At 57.5% G+C, this 23,722-nt stretch overlaps 7 protein-coding genes across 7 annotated transcripts; all 7 read right to left on the bottom strand.

Moving 5' to 3' along the window:
* Nucleotides 1-144: 144 nt before the first annotated feature.
* On the bottom strand, nt 145-2,994 carry LBRM_33_3540 (ABC transporter family-like protein; the record flags this gene model as incomplete). The annotated part of the gene is made up of 1 exon (XM_001568068.1): nt 145-2,994. The coding sequence occupies one exon, from the start codon at nt 2,992-2,994 to the stop codon at nt 145-147; it is 2,850 nt and encodes a 949-aa protein (XP_001568118.1).
* Nucleotides 2,995-4,170: 1,176 nt separating this feature from the next.
* LBRM_33_3530 (conserved hypothetical protein) lies at nt 4,171-5,160 on the bottom strand (the record flags this gene model as incomplete). The annotated part of the gene is made up of 1 exon (XM_001568067.1): nt 4,171-5,160. The coding sequence occupies one exon, from the start codon at nt 5,158-5,160 to the stop codon at nt 4,171-4,173; it is 990 nt and encodes a 329-aa protein (XP_001568117.1).
* A 1,961-nt stretch (nt 5,161-7,121) lies between these two features.
* On the bottom strand, nt 7,122-7,535 carry LBRM_33_3520 (h1 histone-like protein; the record flags this gene model as incomplete). Its single annotated transcript, XM_001568066.1, has 1 exon — nt 7,122-7,535. The coding sequence occupies one exon, from the start codon at nt 7,533-7,535 to the stop codon at nt 7,122-7,124; it is 414 nt and encodes a 137-aa protein (XP_001568116.1).
* Nucleotides 7,536-8,133: 598 nt separating this feature from the next.
* Nucleotides 8,134-8,454, bottom strand: LBRM_33_3510 (putative 60S ribosomal protein L44; the record flags this gene model as incomplete). The annotated part of the gene is made up of 1 exon (XM_001568065.2): nt 8,134-8,454. One exon carries the CDS (start codon nt 8,452-8,454, stop codon nt 8,134-8,136), a length of 321 nt encoding a protein of 106 aa, XP_001568115.1.
* A 623-nt stretch (nt 8,455-9,077) lies between these two features.
* On the bottom strand, nt 9,078-10,688 carry LBRM_33_3500 (conserved hypothetical protein; the record flags this gene model as incomplete). The annotated part of the gene is made up of 1 exon (XM_001568064.1): nt 9,078-10,688. The coding sequence occupies one exon, from the start codon at nt 10,686-10,688 to the stop codon at nt 9,078-9,080; it is 1,611 nt and encodes a 536-aa protein (XP_001568114.1).
* Nucleotides 10,689-12,567: 1,879 nt separating this feature from the next.
* Nucleotides 12,568-15,513, bottom strand: LBRM_33_3490 (hypothetical protein; the record flags this gene model as incomplete). Its single annotated transcript, XM_001568063.2, has 1 exon — nt 12,568-15,513. One exon carries the CDS (start codon nt 15,511-15,513, stop codon nt 12,568-12,570), a length of 2,946 nt encoding a protein of 981 aa, XP_001568113.1.
* Nucleotides 15,514-18,115: 2,602 nt separating this feature from the next.
* Nucleotides 18,116-20,830, bottom strand: LBRM_33_3480 (putative beta prime cop protein; the record flags this gene model as incomplete). Its single annotated transcript, XM_001568062.1, has 1 exon — nt 18,116-20,830. The coding sequence occupies one exon, from the start codon at nt 20,828-20,830 to the stop codon at nt 18,116-18,118; it is 2,715 nt and encodes a 904-aa protein (XP_001568112.1).
* Between the last annotated feature and the right edge of the window lie 2,892 nt (nt 20,831-23,722).

The raw sequence follows: 23,722 nt of genomic DNA, 5'->3' as shown, positions 1-23,722 counted from the left end.
CATCACGCAAGGTGGGGTGTACGGGGAGTAGCAGCAGGAAAGGAGCGCGACCAGCGTCAAAAGTGCAAACAAACGCTCGTCTGCAGGAGAAAAAAAAAAGTAAAGGGAACCCTTCAACCCTTCTGTCTTTCCACTGACTCGTCGTTAGCTCACGGTCTGCGCACGGTAGAGGGTGCAGAAGAGAGAGTCGTCGCCACCACGGAGAAGCTGCGTCCACGTGCCTCGCTCCACGATGCGTCCATGCGCGAGAACGAGAATTTCGTCCGCCGCGCGGACCGAGGCTAGGCGATGAGACACCATAACGCGCGTGGCGTTCCCCCGTCGACACAGGTGGCTTGAAAACACCTTGGCCTCCGTCACCGAGTCCAGGGCGTTGGTGCACTCATCAAACATGTAAATACCCGCTTCGTCTACAGGCACCATAAGCGCACGAGCCAGCATGAGTCGCGCCACCTCGCCGCCGCTCCACTCGCTGCAGCGCAGCGGCTCCCTCAACCCGTTGGGGCGTGCAGCAACCGCCGTATCCACGCAGGCCTGTTCGAGAGCTGCGGTGACGGCGCCGACAGAGGCCGCCGCTAGGTGGCCGTACGCTACGTTGCGCTCCACGCTTATACCCTCCAAAAAGCAGGTGCCGCGGGCGCCTTCCCAGCAGTGCCCGAGTCGGCGACGAAGCGCGCGCGGCGGCATGCACTCGATTGGGTAGCCATTGATGCGGATGTGTCCTCGCGTCGGCGCGTACACGCGGGAAAGAAGCAACAGCAGCGTACTCTTCCCGGCCCCACTGTAGCCCACAATGCCGAGGAAGCCACCGGCCGCGACATCGAAAGTGACGTCGTGCAGCACATCATGCTCTGTGCCGGGATAGCGGAAGAACACGTGATCGAATGTCACACGCCAGGCAGCGCTGGTGCCACCACTTGGGTGCAGCAAGGATGGCGGTGTGTTGTAGTGCGCCCACAGCTGCCTGTCGAGGGTGGGTTGATGCGTGTGCTGTACGTGCACGAGAGTTGCCATGCTCTGTGCATACGTCTCGTGCTCGTGATAGCGCAACTGAGCTGTTTGCACATCGAATTGGAAAGACGACATCGGCGACCACCATCGCACCGGCGGCATGACGAATACGGCGCCACTGTCCACCACTCTGGTCACAGCGTAGACGGCCGACACGACATCCTCCGACGGCGGTGACGGTGCGCCGTGCGGTTGCCGCAATGGAGTCTCCGTTGCGGCAACAGCCGCCATTATTGGGACGCCATTGAAGGTTGACATCGCCTTGTCAATTACCTCTTCCAGAAGGTTGCCTCCAAGGGTCATCACGTCCACCGCCAGGTCCGGCGACCAGCTCGAGAGCCCCAATGCGCCGTCTCCGTTCGCACGCCGCAGACTCAAGGTGGCGGCAAAGGAGTCCGCCGCTTGCGCTTCCTCCGTAGGCGATATACAGAGCTCACGTACGGCGTCGTACCGAGCGCGGAGAACCTCGGCAGCCCCGTCAGCAGTGGAGACGACTTGCAACACCCGCTCCGTCGCCGTGAGGCAGGGGCGCGGCGCGAGTGGCCAGCTAGTATGCTCCGCCAGCTGCTGCAGCACCGCAGAGGGGGAGGATATCGCGCCAGAAGGAGATGCAGCAGCAAGTAGCAGGACTTGGAGGCCGTAATGCGGGCGGCATGGGGGCGGTGGTGGGCAACGCCGGGAGCCGCCCGGTCGCTCGCGGGGGGCTGCGCAGCACCCCCGCCCGCCGGCCCCGTAGCGGGCCACAAACGACGTCATGAGACAGGCACGCGTCCAGCACCGCTGCAGCCAGTCCAGCCCTTGACGCGTCAGCCACCCCGCCGCGCATGCAACCGGGAGCCGCCACACGGTGCGACACCGCTGCACGCGTTCCACCACCACATCCAACAAGCGGTCAACGTCGGCGAAAGAGAAGTTAGTGACCACAGCGAGTGCACTGTACACGCGGCCGGGCAGGGGCCAATGTGTGTCCGCAACAAAGTCGAACCGCATGAGCGCCAGCACTGTGTCCGTCTTGAGGGTCATGTGGAAGTGGCGAAGCACGGCATCTGATGCGGCTTCTTTGGCGCAGGTGAACAGGTGCGAAACGACGACACCGAGGGTGGTACTGGCTAACATGCGTCCCGGTGACGAAGTCACCACCTGCCTCACAAACGTTCTCCACGTACAATAGTGTGCCTCACCGGTCGCTGTAGCTTGATTTAGGACATCTACGGTGTAGCGGAGCGCCGACGGCACCGTTTCGGACGACGTACTGCGCACATGTCGCGAAATGTACGTGATGTTCACGACAGCAAGGAGGGCGAGGAGCAGCTGCTCAGGGAGCGTGCACGTGGCATGGAGAAGGCGTACGAAGAGAGTGAGGGAGCGAAGGGTGCTGCACTCGTCACGATGTTTGCGCACTGCTTCGACCAGAAGATGCCGCGGAGGCGAGCCGAGCAGTAGACCTGAGGAAGCTCGAGTGGGTTCCAGGAAGCGTGACACATGATAGTGCCGTCCCGCAAGAAGCTCGCACACGGCCAGAGCGGTGGAAGCCTCCGAGATGTTTGCTGATAGAGCACTGGCGCTGACGTACGCCTCTATGTGCGCTTCCACAACTGCGCAGAGGCAATTCCACACATCCGCTTTCACTGCATCTGGAACCGTACCGCAGCGACACGCAACAGCGTAGCAGTCAAAGAGGGGGAGTAAACTGCAACTGAGACTGCGCAGTCGCGCATGAGACACCACGATGCGCCGGGGTATGGTGTTCAGGTCGATCACCGCCGCCGTTGAATTCTCGGTTGAGGGGTAGGTGCAGCCCTCAGTGTGGGCAGCGAGGTGGGCAACCGCGCCAATAAGAGACTCGGCATCACGTGCAGCTTTCGAGCCTGCCCGCCGCTGCAGTTCGCGACGGTTGCTGAAGTTTACGATTGCCGTCGCCACTCTCACAGTCGTGGCGGTGGCAAGTGGGATGGCAAACCATGGCGCGTCGGCGAGGCCCATTCTTACAGCACGAGAAGCTTAGCGACAGGAGGCGGTGCAGCTAGTCTGTGTGAGGAGGGAGTGGGGAGGGGAGGGGGCAAAAGAGTGCATGACGAGCACCTCAAAAGTCCACACAGAGGGTAAGCGCAGTGTCGTGGGCAAAAGACAAAATGGCAAAAAAGAGGGAGAAGGGCAAAGAGGGCCGCACTTGCCACAGAAAAAGACGTGGTGCGCAACACGGATCGACTTGCGCAGAAAGCCGTGCATGCATGATAGACAGAAAAAATAGCGATGTTGCGTCGCACAGCTTGGCGACAGGAACACATCCGCACGTGCACACTATCGTCGCCTACGACTGGTCAGCAGAGATACCTCACTGAGGACTACAGGGCCTCTATGTGGGAGACCACTGACGAAGCATCTCCACGGTTCGCACATAGTAAGACGTCGAGCGTCTCTCCTCATCGCTAATATGAGCACTTCTGTTTCCATTGAGAGCACTCGGGCGCGCAGATTTCTATGAAGTAGAGAATCGCATCTCGCTGTGTATGAGCGGTGCAATCGAGGGAGAGGAGGAGAAACACCAAAAAAGAAGACAAAGGCGCATCAATACAGCACACATGGCGATAGGTGACGCGGAGGTGGACAAGGCGGCTGCACGCCGCACCACCCCTCTAATCATCTCCCCCAATACACACACACGAACACCCTTACCCCAGTGCTTATCGGCAGCCCACTACACACGCACAAAAAGACGACGACAACAAGGGAGTGCGCGTCGTCCCGGAGGCGACCTCAACACCACAAGGCCCTCATTCACCGCAGCATCTATCGCACCCCGTAAGGAAAGCCAGCCCGTCCGTTTCGCCTGTAAGACGAGGAAAGAGGGTGGGAGAGGGAGGCATTGGCTAGAGGCTCTTACCCCGTGATGATGGAAGCAAAGCGCAGTCGTAACACACAGAGAGAGACATAAACAGACACACGCACAGGTACACAGTCAGCGCACAGTTGGAGGGGGGGAGAAGCGATGCTGCACAGGCATTCTTAATAGTGTGGCAAGCATCCAAAGACCCTAGAACGATCTTCCTTCACTCTATTGAAATATCTAATGGCACACGCTCGAAGTGACCGCGCCCAATTTGCGCAACGGGGAGGTACACCCAAAATGACAAGGCAGGCAGGGTCACACGTCTTTGTCTACAAGCGGAAGAGCCCTGTTGAATTCTCGGCCACCATCCAGGTCCTCGGGGGCGTTGGTGACGAGGCGGGGGCGCTCGGCGCTGGTGGGATGCGGGTCAACAGTGGTGCTGTGGTGCGCTCCTTCGCCTTCTCTAAGTGCGCCACAAAATATTCATGCGCGCTCGCCAGTTCCTTCGGTTCGGCAGTGGCGGACGAAAGCGGCATTGGTGGTGAGGGTGGCAGTTCAGCATCTACGCGTACCTCCTGCACTTCTGACATTGTTGCCACTGCTTCCTCAACAGCCTCCACTGGTGCTGCAGTCGACACATCGGTAGTTGCTTGCGGCTGTGCTGATACAGGTCGGCCCTGCATTTGTCGTGTGATAGCCTCCTCCAGAGATGCCTCTGCCGCTTCCGCTTCCACAGGCATCGACTCTTGCGGCACCTCTGCCGTGGAGGTGGCAACATCAGGGGTTTCCAGCAGTACCACGGCAGTAGTCTTCGCCTTGCGCCCCGACCTGCGACTAGTCGAGGCAGCCGCCGTCTGCTCCGCCGCCAGCGTTTCCGCGTTCTCGTCGTTGTCAGAGGCCTTTTCTACATTAAGAATCTCCGCGATAATGGCCTCAATGCGTGCATCTTGGTCCTCCATAGCCGGGTGAAGCTCCCCGGTGAGCTGTTTTCCAACACTCAAGCTGCCGACTTCGGCCTCCGCTGTCGATGCTTTTGTGCGGCTTTCCACAAGCCCCTTGACGCGCGCAGCCCGTTGCTCCTGGCGCTGGCGAATAGTTTCCTCGGATTGTTGATCCGCTTTGGCACTCATCTCAGCCTTAGCAAGGGCTTCCTCCTTTGCCTTGGCTGTCGCTTCCGCCTTCAACGCCTTCGCGACAAGCGCATCGACACGCGCCTTGCGTCGCTCCAACCGCCGTTGCAGGGAGGCAGCGAAGCGTTCCTCTCGTGCCTTCTGCTTCTTATCGCAGCTTACGACGGCCTCCCGCGAAAGACGTTCCATGGCGCGCCTCGCCGCCTTCTCTCTCGGGGGAGGCACCGCATTTACCTTTCTAGCCAGAGCCTCACTCTGCGCAACTTCCTTCTGCACTGCTGCAAGCTCCGCTTGTGCAATTTTTCGATTTCGGACGTAGCGCGCGTCGCTCTTCGGCACCGCCGCTTTGTCGAACTTGGTTGTCACGGCTCTCTTTATGGCGTCGGAGATTTGACGTTGTCGTCGAGCCTGGGCGGTGAAGACGAGCCTCAAAAACTGTTTCTCAGCCGCCCTTTCCGACTGGTGGCGGGCCGCTCGCGCCGCCGCTTTGGGGTCTTTAGCACCAGCCTTAGTGCCTGTTCGGAGGACGGGTGATCGCCGGACGCGCCCACCCAACAAGAACAGCGTTCTCAGCATCCCTTTCAAAATGTGGATAGCAAGCAGTTAAAGCAATAAAGCAGAAATCGACCTGTGGAGAGAGAAAGAGACCACTCCAGAAAGGTGAGGGTGGTGGGAGGGGTAAGGTTGGGTGTATAGCAGTAGCGATAGGACCACCAAGTGATGCCGTGCTCTTGTAGACTAAGCTTCTCCCGGCTTCTGTTGATGGGTCTATGGAATGGACTCGCACTTCGATGGCTGTCCGCAATTTCAACGCACGTGCAGACAGACAGGCACGCACCAAATCAGGATTGCTGTGCGATTGGTGCTTACGAGGGTGGTGGGGTGGTGAAGGGAAACGGAGGGCTTTCAGATAAGAGAAACCACTTTGGCAGCACCACGGTCAGCTCAGCGAGGAGAAAACGCGACTCGTGCTTCGCAGTTAGCGGGAGAGGCATCTGTATACGTCTTGACGCACGCACGGACAAGCATATCATCTTGAAACCGTCCTCGTCAGAGGAAGAGGAAAACGGGACAAGAAGGGACAGAGGGGGGAGGAGGAAGGCGGCACGATCGTGTGAAGCGCCGTGATGCAGTTGATATGCATCACGCGCCGTATTTGTCCTGGTCGTCGACGTGCGCAGCTGCCCCTATGCTGGGGATGTTTCTTCGTAGAGCGAGTTGTGCACCCGTGTTGCATTATCACTTCTATGCCTTTTTCTCCCCCTAAGCGGCCCTCTCTCCCCTCAGAGACGTACGTGAAGTCGCAGCGAGGGAAAGCGAGAGAGGACGAGAGGGAGAGAGGGACGCAGGGAAAAGGAGCCTCAGGGGGAGGGGCTTATTGTCACAAAGTGCGGAGGCCCAGATCTAGCGGACCGGGATCGACACCCATGTCTACAGACCCAATACAAGAACACGAGCACAGGTGCACACGCACTGCGAGATTGAAAAACACACGATCTGGAGATGCTGCTAGACCGCAACGGTGAGCTCGTGCGAGGGTGCGAAGGAAGTAGCGAGATACGAGTGAGAGAAGTGCCATGCGCGACATGACTAAAAGGGAAGACGGGGCAAGGGAGTGAGCCGAGGGTAATGACCTACCCACGTCCACCGCCCCACGCATCCATAAAACCAACTCATCGATCAGTTAGGGTCATGCACACTACACCAGAACAACAACAGATAAAAAAAGAACCAAAACATGAAAAAAAATGCACGTGGGCACAACGACGCGCACCCGTACACACGCTCTATCAGGGAGGGACAGACAGTGGCCGTCAATGCACTGGCCCGGGCCAGAATGAGTTCGCAAGCGAACTAACGTTAAATGGGGTAAGACGAAAAGGGAAAAAAAAAGTACGGTGGGTAATCTATGAAAGCGGTGGGCATTAGGCTCACTGCGACAACGTCCCTGGAGAACGGAGGGGTGCGTAGGGGGTGGGGGAAAGTGGTGACGTGCGAGTCACAGCAAAAGCACACGCAAAGTGACTGTGAATGAGGCCGAGACCCTCTCAACTGCTCTAATCGCGATCAGTGTTGTGTTGCTTCCTTCGTATCTCGCCCCTCTCACCAAAGCCGTCTGCTACACCACCTGAGCTGGACAAAAGGCGCACTTACTTGCGCGCCTTTCTGACTTTAGCCCGCTTGGAGATCACTTTAGCGGCAATTTTTGGCGTCTTGGTCTTCTTCGCCTGAAGCTCCTTCACGAGCACAGCGGTCTTCTCTGGCGCCATGGTCTTCTTCGATGATCGAGGCTTCACAGCCGCTTTGACCTGCTTCGGATCTTTTGGGGCGGCGGCCTTCTTGCCGGCAGGGAGGACAGGCTGCGGCTGCAATGCGGCCATTTTCTGCGAGCGGAACGCGCGGACGCTGCGCACTCCCGGGATCGGCGGAATGTTCACCCCCGTCTGAGCAACAGCCGGCGCAGTGTGGTAGGCGGCGGTGGCGGTGGAGACGGTGGCAGCAATCTTGCTCCCAGCCTTGGCGGGAGCCTTGCGGGCAAGGTTGCGGAGCGTGAAGCGGAACATCGTGCTTCTCAGAAATGCAAGGCGCGCACGGAAATAAATTGGCAGGGGTGTTGGTATGCGAGTAAGTCAACGAGTGAGGCATACTAGCGGTGCAGGGGACACAGGAAGATGCAGACGTTGCGGAGAGAGGGCGGGAAGAGGTAAGAGCAGAGAGGGGGAGAGGAGAAGCTGCATGAATGAGCGGAGGCACTCGACCAAAGAAGGCAGTTGTCGCGTTTGGGTGCACAGGTACGCCTGCAGAGAGGTGCAGAGGTCCCAGCAACCCTGCGCTCATGGAGTACATGACGCCGTGAGAGCGACGCTGTGGCAAAAGGAAGGAGACGCGGTGGTTGCAGGCATTCAACTGCGGCCACGCTACCCACAACCCTGGCGCCTATCAAGGCCGCCTGCAGAGGGCATTGTGAGATGACGGAGCGGGGAGAGGAAGGAGCCGAAGACCTCTCGATGGGAAATTCCGCTGCTTGGTGATGTCCTTACTGCGTTGATCACGTTGAGGCAAAGCGAAGGACAGGGTTGAAATCAGAAAGCAAAAACAAAAAGACACGATGCAGAGGCGGCATTTGTTGTGCGTGCGGAGGGTACAGGGAGCGCGAGTGGTTTACCAGGTGGGGTCCTTGTTGCCGGTCTTCTTCTTGTCGTTCAGCTCAAAGTGCTTCGTGCGCTTAAGGACAACTTGGCGAATGGACTTGCAGCCAGAGCACTGGAGCTTGAGCACAATCTTCTTGGTCGTCTTGGCTTTCTTGTGGAAGACAGGCTTGGTCTGGCCACCATAGCCAGACTGCTTGCGGTCGTAACGACGCTTCCCGCGAGCAAAAAGGCGCGCCTTGCCAGCCTTGTACTGCACTACCTTGAACGACTTGTGCGCGTTGCACCGCGCGTCGTTGCAGTGCATCACCTTCTTCTTAGGATAGTTTACCATTGTGTTTCGCCCCTCTCTGCGAAAGTGCTGTTGATGGTGTGCAGTGTCCCACACAGTGAGGGGCGAGAAGACGCACAAGGAAAAGGGTAAGTGAGCGCCGGCATGTATGCGCGAATATGAGTGGGGGAACATGAGAGAAGGAAAGGTGAAGTTACACGCGACTAGGACATGCATCATAATGCCCTGACAGCGCGCACAAAAATCCACTGTCTCGTTCTCCGCAGGGAGGGGGGTGCAGCTGTGTTCTCGAACGGGGAGCAACAGACGCGTCAGTTTGAACGTCACTGCCGAAAACCGTGGCGGAAGGGGGAAAGGGAAAGAGGCGAGTGTGGGTGTGTGTCGTTCGTATAAAATGCGTCACGAGAAGAGCAACTACATCCAACCACAGCGAGTATTAAAGCAAAGGAGAGCGAGTGGGCGCACCATGTCACGCGCACACGACACGGACTCGCATACGGGGGTGGAACAGAGGAAAGGAAAAAAATGTATGCTCGATCCATTCGAACTTCAATACCAGCGACGAGGAGTAGGACGGAGTTCTCGTGCGGTGAAGAGAGACGGGGAGTACCCCCCCCTCTATCCTCACATATCGGCTGGCACGGTCTCGCTCGTGCATCACCTCTCTATCTTAACAGCTCAGGCATGTCTGCGTAACCGTCGTTAGCGGCCGCCGCTGTCTGCTCACGGCAGTCGTAGGCATAAAAGTTGCGATAACTCAAAAGAATAGGGAGAACGGTGGCCTGCTGGCCGGACCTCTCAATGTCCTCAAACGTCACCCATTCATGCCAGGCGGGATTGATCATGTCCACAATTTCAGACAGGATCGACTGCGCCGAGATGTCCACCATAAGGCCGTTGGCGAGCAGTTCGCTCGCGATCTCCTTGCAGAAACAGTGCAGCGTTGAGATTTTGATGCGTGTTTTAGTGCCGTCTAGGTCTAATAGGGCCCAAATATACCGCATCGCCGGCCGCGTCGCAGCGTGCTCTGTGGCAATAACAAAGTTCAAGTACGTCTTGTAATCCATGATGTGGCGGGTGCCGCTGTGATTCACGTGGCACTCAAACACGCGCTGAATCGAGAGCTGCGTGAAGCTGTCGTTGCTGTAGTGGGACAGCTCCTCGCGAGTCAGAACGCCATCGCCGTCGGCGTCGAGGGCGGTAAAGTGCTCGTAGATGCGGCTCATCAGTGCAAGAGAGAACCAGTTGTCCATGCTTAGCAGCTCAGCCTGCACGTAGTCCATCGAGGCAGGGCTCCAGTAGAGCTGCTCCCGTGGCACCTGAACCTTCACCTCTCCATCCAGCAGCTGCAGCTCATAGACGTTCGAGAGCGCATTGCCTTCACCCTCATAGGAGAGCACAAGAGCCGCAACGGTGTCGTCGGCTTCTGCTGCCGGTGACGCAAAGGTAGCCGGCACCTCGACGATGCAGCCGTTCGGGAAGGTGATGATGGCGTCCTGCGTATCGCTCTCAAACATGCGCAGCAGCTCGGAGAACACCTCACTCTTCATGAAGACGTCAATGGGGATCGCTCCAACGCCACGCGTGTCGCACATGAACATGAACTTGCGGGATGCGTGACACAGGTAGTATGGCAGCATCCAAGGCGGCATGTCGCGTACGAGGCGCAGGTTGGGGACGAGGTCGGAGATGAACATTTCAATGTCTTCCTGCGTCAGCCCATTCGATAGTGGAGACGACGCACTCGGCGGGCACGGGAGACGACCGCCGATGGCGCGCCGCGCGCGATCCACAAAGATCGGTGGCGGCGCTGAGGCGTTCAGCTCCAGTTCGACTCGAATGCGAAACAAAAGCAAGCGCTTGGCGGCAAAGGCGTAGAGGGGAACCGCTGGAACGGCGCCGCGCGACGATCGCGCAAAGGCCAAAAACGTGGCCGGTGAAAGGAAAGGGTGGTGAAAGTAAACACTGCGACGCCACTCCCGCACCTGCGCATCAGCGGCTGCATCCTCGTCGGGTGTGACGTGGAAGAGCACGTCATAAACCATATGTCGGTAGCCTTCGTACGTCAACACCAGTTCGTCATACGTGTCCACAGATTCGCCGCCTCCGCTGTCCTCCACGAGGCGGTACTTCACAATCGCATTCCAGAGCGACGCTGGATTGGTCGATGCGTAGAGAGGCGCGACGCGAGCATTGAGGTACTCCTTCTTTTTGTTGTACGCCTCCTCGAGCGCAGATCGCTGCGTTCTCACGATGGAGTAGCCATAAGGGAACATCGCAGGCGCGCAATTGCGCACTCGGTCTTGGTATAACCTGTACGTGTATGCAAGATACCATCGGTCGCCACCACAGAGAAGAGGGTGAGGGGGGGCAGACGGAGAGAGAAGTTGGAAGAGAGAGTTTGTCGTCCACCCGCCGCGTCCCGCAACGCCGAGGAGAAGGAACAGCGCTACAATCAAAACACGCCAAGGGGTGCCTGTAAGCAACAGGTGTAGTTATGCCGATGACATCGGTACACTACGCTGTGATGATGAGTGCCGAAAGGGGTGGGGAGGGGAACCAGTGAAGGGCGTGGGAATCAAAAACACAGAGCCTAAGAGCATTATTCCTGGAGGTGCCTATTCTGCCATAGAACAGTCGTCAAACTACACTCCTCCACCGACCTATCATTCACCCATCGCGTGGTGCGAGGAAACCGTGGAAATGCGGCACAGCAATACCCCCCTCCCCGCCATGGGAACACAGTCTCTGCCTCAAACTCTGTTTTCCCCGCCTCGCAGGTCGCCACTTGGCGCACTCATCAGGGCGGCGTACACACCCCACACCAGTGGACGGTGGTGGCCGGCAGAGAGACGCCCGAGTCACGCTGGCACTCTGCTCATCGCATGAATGGCACAAGCGTACTCACTGCAGTGGATCTCCCCGACATAACGCCAATGAGAACCTGACCACCGGCATCGGTAGCAATACACCGCTCTCACCTCCCCACATCATAGGGTGCTTGAGCCTATCACCCTGAGAAGTAAATCTGCAACGGCACGGGTGGTGAAGGAAGGGTGAGGGGGACTGCCAGGCTTTTCCCCACGCACAGGTGCGTCCCTCGTAACCATGGGCTACTAGCAAGAACACAAACGAGTAACCGTTTCGATCCTCTTTTCCTTCTTCCTTTACCCCCTTTTTGCCTCCTTGTTCGCGAAACCTTTCATTCACCTACTCGCGTCACCTCTCCTGTCACTCTGCTATCCCTCGCTGTATCCCCCTCGTCGCGGCTGCCATACACGCCACGACCTCTTCCTGCGCTGCAATCATCTTAGCTGCCCATCCTTGACCCGGGCGCAACGGCCTTGCGGAGCAACTGTTTTCTCCAGTGTGCAGGCGTGCAAAAAAAAGATCGAAGGGTGAGTAGGTGGAAGGTGGTGAGATAGGGAGAGTGGGGGCAGAGTCCAGAGGAAGGAGAGGACGAGCGATGCAAGACGGGTGCTGGAGCGAAGAGAGGGGAGCGAGAAGCAAAGAGGTCACAAGAACACAACCAAACTGTACTTGAAACACCGGCACAGACTTTTTCCCTATGCGAAGCTGATGTAGCACAGCGCAAAATTCTTGTGGAATTTTTACTGTCTTCGCGAATACTTCCGCTCTCGCTGTCGTGAGGTCAGCGAGAGCAGAGGGGGAGAGGAAAAGACCACTCCTGAGCTGAGGTGTTCTGTCCCGTTCTCTAACCTGTTAAGAGCGACGTCAAGGTGAATTGAGCGTCGTCAGGCAGAGAAAAATGGCTTCCGTGTTTCGTTCTCACAGAGCTTCCGCTTCTCTTTTGAGTAACTTTTACGAAAGTGCAGGGTCCATCCCTTCCTTCTCAGTCCTATCTCGCCCGGTGGCTCACACGACGGGGGCTGGAGGCGAGTGGGACTGGCTTGCGCTCACTGGCACGATGGTGAGACCAGTTAGCATCTCCCTCAACACAGGAGAGATGAAAGAGAGCTGCCTTGGACACCCAAGCCACCTGTACGTTGCAGTCGGACTCTACCTAAAACGCGGAGACTTCTACAGGAGAGCAAAACACTTTCGCAGTGGGAAGGTGAAGTAGAATCTTTCTGCCCTCCACGATGCACTGGCGTTCCGATTGCGCCGGCTGAGTAGCTCAGCCTGGCATGCGCTTTAACTCGGGGTGTATGTGGGTGGGGGAGAGGAGGGGGGAGCGATCAAGCGGCGATTTGCTCCCATCTGTGCATCGTTACAAGCGGCCGTATCACCAGCGACACCGCCTGCTGACCCCGGCATGTTCAGGTAAGCCACCTCGAAGGAAAAGATGCGCGCCACGAGGTGCGTACGAATGCTCACAGCGATACTGTCCTCGGGCTCACTTTCGTAGATGGGCTTGCCGTTGGGTCCCTTAGCTTCGCCGCCGATGACCTTAATCTTCACATGCGTGCCCTTCTCGATGCATGGTTGAAAGCATACCACGGCACGTGTGACAGCGACTGACGCAACTCTGGTCCCGAGCGTGTCCTCCAACTCCATCGACGCGTTCCAAGTCTCCTGCGTTTCCTGAGAAACAAGCACGGCCTGACAGTTCGCCTTATTCAGCACCACAAACAGCGACATAGATGGCGATGTCACCGCTTCGACGTGGCGGGGCGTATTCTTCAAGACGGCCTCGCGCCACTTCTGCAGTTGCATGTATACGCCTGGGAGTAGCTCAGACGGCGTGTGCAGCTGCTGAGGGTGCAGCTGCAGCACGCCGAGTCGGTGGCATACTTCAGTCAGCACCGTGTAGTACCCCGAAGCGGCGACGCGTAGCGTGGAAGAGCAGAAGAGGAGCTGCGTGTATTGACGCTCCAAGTCCCGGGTCGAGATGCTTACCCTCGGCAGATCTACACGGCTCAGAATGTCGGAGGCAACAGAAACCTCGTGCGCTGAGTGATCAAAATGCACCCCAAGAAAGTTGTAGTCAGAAGTGGGGACATCACGCCAAGACGTCGTCACGATGGCACCGCACTCGTCGCACGCGGCCCGCAGCGCCGCACTCGCTGACTGGACATCCTTCGCGGGGCCGCACAGACGGGCGGTGTACACCCACACATCGATGCGCACCGCGTTGGCTGCCGCGTAGGACTGCAGCGTATACGACGGGTGGCCGCTCAGTGTGGAGACAATGATCTGCACAATTTCCATGGACACAGTGTGGCCGAGTGGCAGTCGCGTCAGGCACCACCGATGATCACGAGCGTCCGTGAAGACAAAACGCTCCTGCAGGTCAGGGGGCAGGAGCACCTGATCAAAGCAACCCGGGATGCTCTGCACAAAGCCGCATGACTCATTTACGGCGTCCAGGTACGTGGAGATGTGGTGCAGCGGGATGTGCGACTCATAGCCGCTATCGATGGTGTGCTGGTTGCTGCCTCGCGGCCACGTCAGAAAGCGCCGTCGTGCATTTGTTGTGGCCTTCTCCACCACCGTGAAGGCGAGCACAGTGTCAGGACCTGCGCTTTGTTTGCACGGTCGAATCAGTTTGGCCGCCTCCAGCTGCTCAATGTCGCGTGCTGAGAGAAGCGCTGCAACTTCGTTGCGCGGAGGAAGTGGGGTCGGCGCCTCCGCGTGGAGATACTGAAAGAGCTGGTCCAGTCTCTTAGCAACTTTCGACTGCATTCGCTGCTTGACTTTGTCGAGACACAGAGGAGGTGACGCGGCGGCCATCAGGGGTACTTGGCGGTCATCCTCCGTGATGGCCAGGCAGCGTCCAAACCAGACTGACACCCCATCGGGGTCAGCAGGAAGATCGTTCCAGAAGGCCTGCATCAGATCCGCGCTCTTGCCATCACCGTACTTGAGCAGCGCTTCTGTGACCGGCGTCGGCAGGGCCAAACCGGAAGCGGAGGCGCTGGCGTTAGTGTCGTGCACTACAGCAGACGAGGTGACGTCATCGGAGTCGTCAGAATCGGTGTAGACATACGTCACTTTCTTTGGGATGTAAGGGGGTGGCTCCTTTGCGGCCGATGGCGCGGGTAACAGTGGGGCGGCCGCGGCTGCCTTCGGCTTTGTTGCGGATGTTGGATTGACATCCGATTTCGCAGGCAAACGTGTAGCAAATTTACTGCTTGCGGTAGGTTTGGCCTCGCCGTTCCTTGCAAGGGGTTTGGCAACGACGCCTTTCGTCGACGAAACTGAGGGTGCAGTGTCGACTGCGTGGATGAGACGATAGATCGCTGCCGATGGCACTGATTCCGGTGGAAGGGAGTCACGAATGAGCGAAGGCGCAGCGAATACGTCGGCCGGCTTAGCAGTATCCCCTTTCGACCGTAACGGTTTGTCATTTGCGTGGTTAGCTACGATTTTGCTTGCCGACGGAAGTGAGACCGGGGGTCTCTTGGTGGGACCGCAGGCAGTGGTGTCCTTCAGTAGCTTCGCGCTTAAGACCCCGCCACGGATGTCCGCGGCGTTCTGCAGAGTTTCATTATCACAGTAACCTACTGGATAGAGCATCGTTGTCGATGGTGAGGCTTTGTTCGTGAACGGTGTCGGCACGCACGGGTAAATCTCCGCAGAGGGCCTTGGAAGCTGCTCTTCTCTTGACTGCGATTCACGAAGCGCTGTTGGTGACCGAGGCGACATTGGCATCAAAGGCTCTGTGTGCAGCGTGGGGATGGTGGGGCGGGTATCGTCACGCTTTGTTTCAGTGGTAGCACATCTGTCCGACCCACGCCACATCCCATCGACCACGCCGCGGGCCTGCTGAACCTTGTATACCTCCTTTAGAAAGGGATGCCGCTCTGCCCGTAGAGCGGCATAGATGGCATCCGTGTTAATGCCTTGCATCTCGGCTGTGAGGTCGAACAGGTGCTGGATTAGCCCCTGCCCGAGATTGATGTTGTCTGTCGAGTTCCACTGAATTACGTGACGCTGCGCACGTGCTAAGCCAGCCCACAAGATCAGGGAACTCAGCAACGACTGCCGGCACTTGGCTGAGTAAGGGTACACCTCAAAAGCTGACTCTAGCTCTCTGCGCAGCTCACAAGTAATCATGCGCGGGTCATCCTGTTCAATGAAGCAAGACCACGTCACGACATGAAAAGCGTCAAACGGTATACTGCTTGAGTGGTTCATTGTTGCAGTACTGCGAAGGTGGCTACACTCGTGCGCGTGTGTGCGTAGGTACTTTTTAGTGAAGTCCGTGTGAGACTTACTGGAGACGAGGAGATGAGCAAACACAGTGTAATAGCCCCCCCCCCTCCGAAAACAATCGACTTTCGTGCTGCTTAGGCACACACACTTCGAAGGTGGACAGAACGCAAAGGATGAAAGCGCGAGGGGATGCAGAGAGTGGCAGATGAAAAAGAGGCGAGGATGCTCAAGGGCGACGGCACTGCCTTGGCCGCTACCCAACTCCTCGCTCCATGTGGAGATTCACAGCGTGCGGAAACCATGTGACGCGCGCGACCGTCAAACGTGAGAGCGCACGCCTAAAGAGTGTGCGTAGAGGTGGCGAGTGTCCCCTTTCCAACGCCACATCCGTGAGCACACGCCGTGTCACTGGTTCGTTGTGGATGTACCTGTACCTACGCCTATGCCTGTATGTCTGTGAAGAGCTGTGTCAAAAGTGCGCATGTTAGAGAAAAGAGAACAAAACTCAACGGAGGAGCGCTAAGCCCACTCTGCTGACTCCTTGACTGGCGAGGACACCACGCGCAATTCAGGACCCGCTTTGCCCTCACATATGTGTACCGTACAGGTAACACTTATGTAACACCACAACGAGGCGTCGGCAGTTGGCCCAATGATCTACCGCGCACCTTTACGCCCGCTTTGGACTTCCACAAATCACGCACAGGACAGCATCGTCGGCAGGGTTGAGGGAGTGACATGCTTGACAAACCCAACCGGCCGCCATTCCTGTCGGCACGTCGGAGTCTGGCGGAGCGGAGAAGGGCGCTGCGTTAGGCAGCGGCTGCGCTTCGTTGCAGCGCTTACACACCGTGCGCCAAGAGAAGTTGTACATTTTGCACTTTAGGCATTCCCAATCACCAGGTCGGCTCACCAAGAGCCCTTCCTTTGGCGTTGCGGATGAGCTCGGTGTGCGAGGCTCGTGGCACTTGCGGCACTGTATGTTGCGCGAGAAGTTATGCACGCCACAGGCACAGTACCAGTCGCCCTTCTTGGATGGCTGCTGAGGAACGAAATCGTCAGAGAGCGCAGAAGAGAAATCAGTCATCGCCGCTACTGCCGAACTCGACACCGTTGGCGGGGGTGAAGAGGCCACGGCAACCTTTCCAAAGCGCCTTGCGTGGGTGTCCATTGGCGTCCCTGCCGCACCGCGTGGCTGCAAGAGCGGTCGCATCTCCCGACAGTATGTGCACGCCACGCGTTGGGGGCCGTTAAGGGTGTAGCAGGCTGGACATATCCATACACCTTCAACAGAATGCACTTTGTCCCTTTCAGTGCTGCTGGTGTGCACCTCTGCAGAGTCGCCATCCTCCAGCTGCACATCGCCGAGAAGCGACAACGGTGAAACAGTTTTTGCGGTAGGAGTGTCGGTGCGCTTCTCGTGGCAGCTGTAGCATTCGGAATGAAAGTCGAAGTTGTGGAGGCCGCATGCGCACTTCCACTTTCCAGGTGCTGAGGCGGTGTAGCACTGCGCTGTCAGACAGACTGGGAGCAGGTAGCGCTCTGCAGCGCCAGTCTTTACGCGCACCAGGCCTCGGAGTTTCAGCATCTCTGCTCGACACCTCAGCCAACACCAGTTTCACTTACGGGTAAGCAAAATAATGGCTGGTCAGGGATGAAAATGTACTTGACACGAAGGTGAAATGTACGGCGGCGGCGACGACTGCACAGTAGGGCTGACCCACACGACAACAAGACACACACACATACACCGCAAAGGCGAAATTCTTCCAGCTGTGAAGAAGACATAATACCCACGCATGCGCGATGGTATGGACGGCATATCGACCATGATGGTCTCGCCAAGATAGGCGACCTCAGATGACGGTAGAGAGACACAGAGAGGAAAAAAAAAGCGGTGCAACAGGAAGCGTGTATGCAGTGATAAAATCCTATGGCGCACAGGTACATCAAGATGGAGGTGGTGCGGTAACAGCGCGATTGTGGTGTCAGAGCTACGGAGTCATCGACAAGCACATCCGTGCAAAGAACATCAAGTTCAGGCAGTCCATTCCTCCCACCCACCCACCCCTAAAGACAACTTCTGGACGTGAAATGTCCCACACCATGGCACAAGTTGCCACCAGGTCGGTGAGCTACGACTTTGCAGTCCTCTGCGACTTGTATCGCTCATCGCATTCCGTCGGTTATCGTCTTTTCCCATACGAGAGCCCAATCCTACACGAGAACACTGAGCCAACTTCGCCCTCCCCTAACACACAACACGCACACAAAAGACTGTAAGAGAGATTTATTCTTCCGTGCAGACCGAAAGAGAAGGGAAAGCAGAAGCCCCCCTAAGTGAGCAACAGAAGAAAGTGAAATGAGCAGCCACCATTGTGGTCCTTTACACAACTGACACACACACACACACACAACGGGGGTATCTTTGCGCGCCTGTCTGCTGTCGGAAGTGCGTCTGCGAAGCAAAAGAATAAAAGACACTACGCAGAACGACGGTACTCGTGGAGTTCCACTTCATGCCATAGATCCCACCCACCACCAGTCCCTCAACGAGTCTGTTGAACACATTCACCTCTTCGGCTTAAGCGCCGCTCTCGTCCACCAGTTCCTGTATCTCATTGGACACGCTGCCTACGGTATCGTGAACTGGGGCCGCGTCGGTCGTGGCGACTCCTATCGCTTGAAAGCTTGGCGGCGGTGGCGATACTACAGAGGACTGCGACGCTTCCATCGGCGTGTGCATCGGCTGCGGGAGTATCTCCGCCGCCAGCTGGCCGCGCAGAGGGGTGTGGTCCCGTGCAGAGTCGATGTCGGCGACCACCTTCGCCGGCTCTGACATGGACAGCGGGACGTCAGCCTTGGGTTCCTTTCGGGAGGATAAGTCGGCATAGCGCAGTGATGGGAACAGGTTCGGGTAGGCCGCCGGGTTGGCTAACGCTTGGCTCACGCGAGGAATCGAGGCGACCGATGCCCTCCACTTGGCCACAGCGTCCTCGATGAGGTTCGGGCAGTAGGTGCGGGCGTAGAAAGCGGCGTCACCCATCTTGCCGGTCTTTTGCAGCAGTTCTACGCACTCTGCGTGACGTTGGGTGAGGTGGTAGCAGGTGAAGGCCAGGTTGGCTTGTCCGCTTTGCAGACAGCAGTCACCGAGGCGCGAGATGGCCTGCATGTCATTGAGAGATTTGTAGATGAGCAGCAGTCCGCTCCAGTCGTTGCACTTCTCCAGAGACTCGATCGCCATGTCGAAGTAGCCTTGCTCAAGTGCAATGTCGCCCACCTGCTTCCAGTGCGAGGCAACGTTCGCCTTGCTGGCGATCTCGCAAGCCAAGGACAGCTGCTTTAGCTGAACCGCCAGGTCGAAGCGGTGCTCGTCATCGGTGGCGATCTCGAGCGCGATCTCCAGCAGCCCCCGCGATTCCACAAACCGCGACAGCTTGTCACGTAGGCTCACATCGATCGTGGGGAGAAGTGCATTGGCGGCATCAAAGTCCTCTCGAACGATGGCGGCCATGTACTCTATGACGTTCACCTCAAAGCGATAGCTCGTAATGTTCTTTTCCTTGTCGATGCAGAAGAAACGATTTTCCTTTGGTAGGTAGCCGAGGAGGTACTGGTTACGGTTCAGCACAGCGATGTTGTTTACCTCGCCACCAATATAGTAGTTGAGACGATGCACCTGATTGATGTACACAAGGCAGTCTCCCACCCACGCCACATCGCGTGCCTTCTCATCCAACTCCTCCACAAGGTCGAAGGAGAAGTCGAGACCATCGTCGCTGGTGGTGGCGTTCTGCTCGAGGTATTGCGCGACAGCGTCCCCATTGAACTTGAGGAGGAAGACACCGCTGCTCGTGACGAGCGCCACGAGCCCACCCGTCGCGTTCCACTCGAGCGTCATCGGAGTCTCGTCGATCTGCCGGATCAGCGCCAGCGTGCCCCAGTCGTAGAACATGATGCTGTTGTTCGTGCGCACTGCCAGCAGTGGTCCACCAAACAGCTTATCGGCCACCGCCGGCAGCGACAGAACGGCACGCCCCTTGAAGCTCTTGAAAATCTTCAGCGTCGTCGAACTCTCCAGCACGGCGTAGGCGCCGCTCTCAGGGCCCCAGACAAATGATATACACTGCCCGTACGACTTGGGACGCAGCGAGAGGGCCGATATGATGGTGTAGTTGTCGTCGCCGAGAACACAAATGAACTGGCCATTTCCAGCGTGAAAAATGGAGCGAGCAGTCGCCTCGACGGCACCCATGTCCTTCGTCGCAACACTCAGCACCTCGCCGTCGGGGGTCTCCGACCCCACGGCCTTGATGTCCATACGCGTGATCTCGTTTCCGGTCACAACGAGGACCCGACCGTTGGCGTCCATAGAGAAGACGGGCTTGTCCACACCCACTTTGTAGGCCCGCACGCCGTTGTCAAAGCCGGCAATCAGCATATTTGTGTAGCGCTTCGCGGTCAGCGACCATCCACGTCCCATGTCCGAGTGGCTGCACGAGTACAGCAGGCGAAACGTCTCGGTGGAGAAGGCGGCGATGTGGTCTGACTCGGAGATGGAGTAGATGACCGGCAGGTCCGGGTGGAAAAGCACACTTGCGACGTTTTCGTCGTGGAAGGAGAAGACCTGCAGACACGCTTTGGTCTGGTAGTCCCACAACCGCACTGTCCTGTCGTCGGACCCACTCAACAGGTAGGGCTTGTCGCCGCGCGGATAGAACTCAACGCAGTTGACACCATCCTCGTGGCCTTCTAGTTGATAGTTAGGTATTGGCGTGTTGATGCGCCATACCTTGATGGTGCAGTCCATCGAGGCGGAGGCGAACGCGGAAGAGTCCTTCGGGTTAAAGGCAATGGCCATGCAGAAGTGCTGGTGTCCCTCGTAGGTGATCTGTAGCGTCCATCCCTTGCTCCAGTCCCACTGTCGGATAGTCATGTCATCCGCGCACGTGAGCACCAGCGGCAGCTGGTCGTGAACAGCGACACAGCGGATGTAGTCGTCGTGAGCCTGGAATATCTTCGTCCTCTCCATTGTGTGGTAGTTGAACACACGTACGTTCATGTCATCACAGCCGCACACAAAACTCTGCAGGCGAGGAATAAAACGAACGCAGCGCACTGGAAGACCCGTGCCTGTGTCAAAGGAGCGGACGAGCGCCTGCGTCTGGTAGTTGTACAAATTGATGCCGCCAGAATACAAAGCTGCAATGAAGATGGGCTCTTTGGGGTGCATGTCCACCATCTTCACTCGCTGGCTGGGGGCGGTAAACTCCACCGTGGCCATGGTCCCAGCTGACATCTTGGTAGCTCTGCACTGGTTGAGTGTGTCTGGGTGTGTGTAAAACTTGTGTCCCTGCTCTTCTCTACCCCTCTTTGTGTCTCTACGTATGGTGTCTTTGACAGGCGTCACAGCACAGGCACGCACAACGGCGTAGGGGGTTCGATCAGTTGGCAGTATGGCAGGCCCCTCCAGAGACAAACGAGAGGGGGCGCTTTTGAGACTCCCGTCTGCTGCTACAGTCAATCTAAATGCGGCGGGCGAGACAGAGGAGAGAAGTGGCAACAACAACAGCAGCGGTGGCGTTCACTAGGGTCCGGTGGACTTTGGCCGTGCGTGTAGAGTGCCCGTTGTTCGCATGGAAACCACGTAGAGGGCCGAAAGGAAAGCGACAATAACAAACGAGAGATCATGAAAGAGCAGAAGAGGGCGAGATTAGAGTCTAAATAGAGGCGCGTCGTTTTTTTGTTGTTCAAATTGGGCGGCAGCCGATAATGCTTGATGCGGTCGTGCCAATGTCCGTTTAACCCCCCCCCCCGCCCACCCCCAAGCACGGACAGGTAAATACATGCCGACCCAGGGAGACTTACACCGAGGCATGTGTGGGCCTCTTTCTCCCTCCCTGGATACGCGCGTGTACACTATTAAGCCTCACGAAAGCACATGACCCGCTCAAGGGGTAACCCCAGCTGATCGTCGTATTGCTGGCCACTGACGCGCAGTGGGCACACAGCAGATGCATGAGTGCCGTCATTACAGTAGCTTGTCGCTTGCATTGCCCTTTTGCAGTCGTTCCTGCTCTTGAGTTACTTGAGGAAGCCAGTCATCACGTCTGTGCAGAGGCGCCCCAGAAAGGTCAAGAGCCAACTGCAACCATAATCTCTACGAGCACAACCACACGGTAATCACAGCTGGACAGCGAGACGGACTTAGTAAAAGGGTAAATGCATGAGAATACCAGAAAGCGCGTTCCAGCACGCAGGTGTGAAAGGGACAAGAGTTACGGATAACTGTCGCGCAGAAGCCCTGACGTACACGCAGACGCTTACCATGCTACCGCACGGGGAGTCAGCATCCCACCGCACCTCGACATCACACATATCGAAGTAGTCTAGCACGAGTTCATCCTTGGGCTCACCGATGTGGTCGGTGTTGCACGATTTGTGCCACTAGACCCATTCGAGACTACAGCTGCTGCGATTAACCAATGCACGTGCACAGCGGACTTTGACACCGTACGAGAACAGGCCGTGCGTCACCGTCTTGCCGTAGGGACAGCCTAAGCGACAAAGGAAAAAATATTGGGCGTGTGAGGAGCGTTAGCGGGGTTTTCCCTCCCGTCCTACTGTGCGTAGAAGCCCATGCGTCGTGCAGGCCTTCTTTCATGGCGAACTGAGGAGCGCCTAGCGGGGTGGAGGTAGGGAAGGGAGATCAGATACTTGCAGGACACGTCAAACTAGAACCCCATTAAGACGATTAGTCCAGCGATGCAGGCCGACACCTGGTGCAGTCGTGGCAACCTTCAGTCCGCGTCCGTCATGCACACGCCTCTCGCATGTTCGCCAGGCGACGGCAGAGCCCCACGCAGCCCGGGCCCACCGGGGCCAGACACACGTGCTGGAAGTTCAGTAGAACGAGCTAATTTGCCGACGCCGCAGATGCCATGAAGGCCGCCCTATCTGTATGGCCCCGGCTAGCTTCACAGAAAACAAGTCGTGCGTGTCGTAAAAGCCGATCGGCTTGTGACGGGCGCAGCGTAATGTGGAGGGTACATGGGGCAAATGCGCTAGTACAGCTCCTCTTCCGACGCCACTTGCTGGCAACGTCACCACGCCTGTACAACACCGCCGCGGCCGAGATTGCCAGACGTGTCTGAGTCAGTCTTGGACGTGCCATAAGGTGTTTTACGCAGCACCGATATCAGTGCCGACCATGGCAGCCTGCGCAGTGCTCATGTCTCCAATAACTTCTCATGATTCCCACATACAACTTTTCTCTTCTCCACGGTACTGATGAGCGACCTCGTAAAGAGACAACATCTGGGGCGAATTGTGTAGAGTCGGTGGGGTGCGATTGATGTCCATGCTGAGCAGCGGCAATGACAGAGACCCAGTGCATCCAGCGACTAGATGGCGGTGAAAAAGAAAGAGTGCAGCGAAAGCTCGACTGATGTGACTACGTGGGAATCCCCCTACCCCTTGGCCCCTGCGCGGCCTTGTCCTCGCTGGTGAAGTCTGCAAGAGCCCCGGTGAACAGGCTGCGCAGGAAGAAAAGGAGAGGCAGAGAAGGAGCAGCCGCCCCGCACGCATCATAAGCAGCCGTTTTGTATCAACGCTGAAGACACACAATGCAGAGGATGACACGATAATGCCCGTGCGGAGCGCCGTCCTCCCTTCTCGCTTCACGTTTCCTGCTGAGCACGGCGAGACAGCGCAGTGGCCGTGTAAACAGAGAGGGGAGCAGTGAGATGTCCAACACTCTGTAGTATGCGGTATAGCCACTCACATACCGAGAGGAACAGGCCGCGTCCAGCTTCCTAGAAACGAGAAGCGGCGCCATGCGAGCACTCATCCTGCAGTGCAGAACCGCTTACCGTCATACGGCTACGGAGGCCAACCTTCGTGCTTTGTAGGTTAGACCCTCGAACACAGCACAACACGCGTGCAGTCACGTGAGATGACACAGGGGACCAGACAGACAACGAAAATCGCATAGAAAGAGAGAGGGAGCGATGCGGCTCACTTTAACGGCTCTCCACATGTCGTTCGGCGACGATCCATTGTGTCAGTCAGTCACGACTTTGCCAGGGGACACACAACGATAAAAAACGGGCTGGGTAGAAGCGGAAAGGGGAGGGGCAGAGGAAAAGACGAGAGGTGACAGGGTGACGGTGAGGAAGAGAGAACGACAGCG

This window comes from Leishmania braziliensis, chromosome 33 (genome assembly GCF_000002845.2).
Source record: "Leishmania braziliensis MHOM/BR/75/M2904 complete genome, chromosome 33".
In the NCBI taxonomy this organism is placed as follows: Eukaryota; Euglenozoa; class Kinetoplastea; order Trypanosomatida; family Trypanosomatidae; genus Leishmania; species Leishmania braziliensis.
The sequence above is the reverse complement of the archived record's forward strand: the minus strand, read 5'-3'. Positions and strand labels throughout refer to the sequence as shown.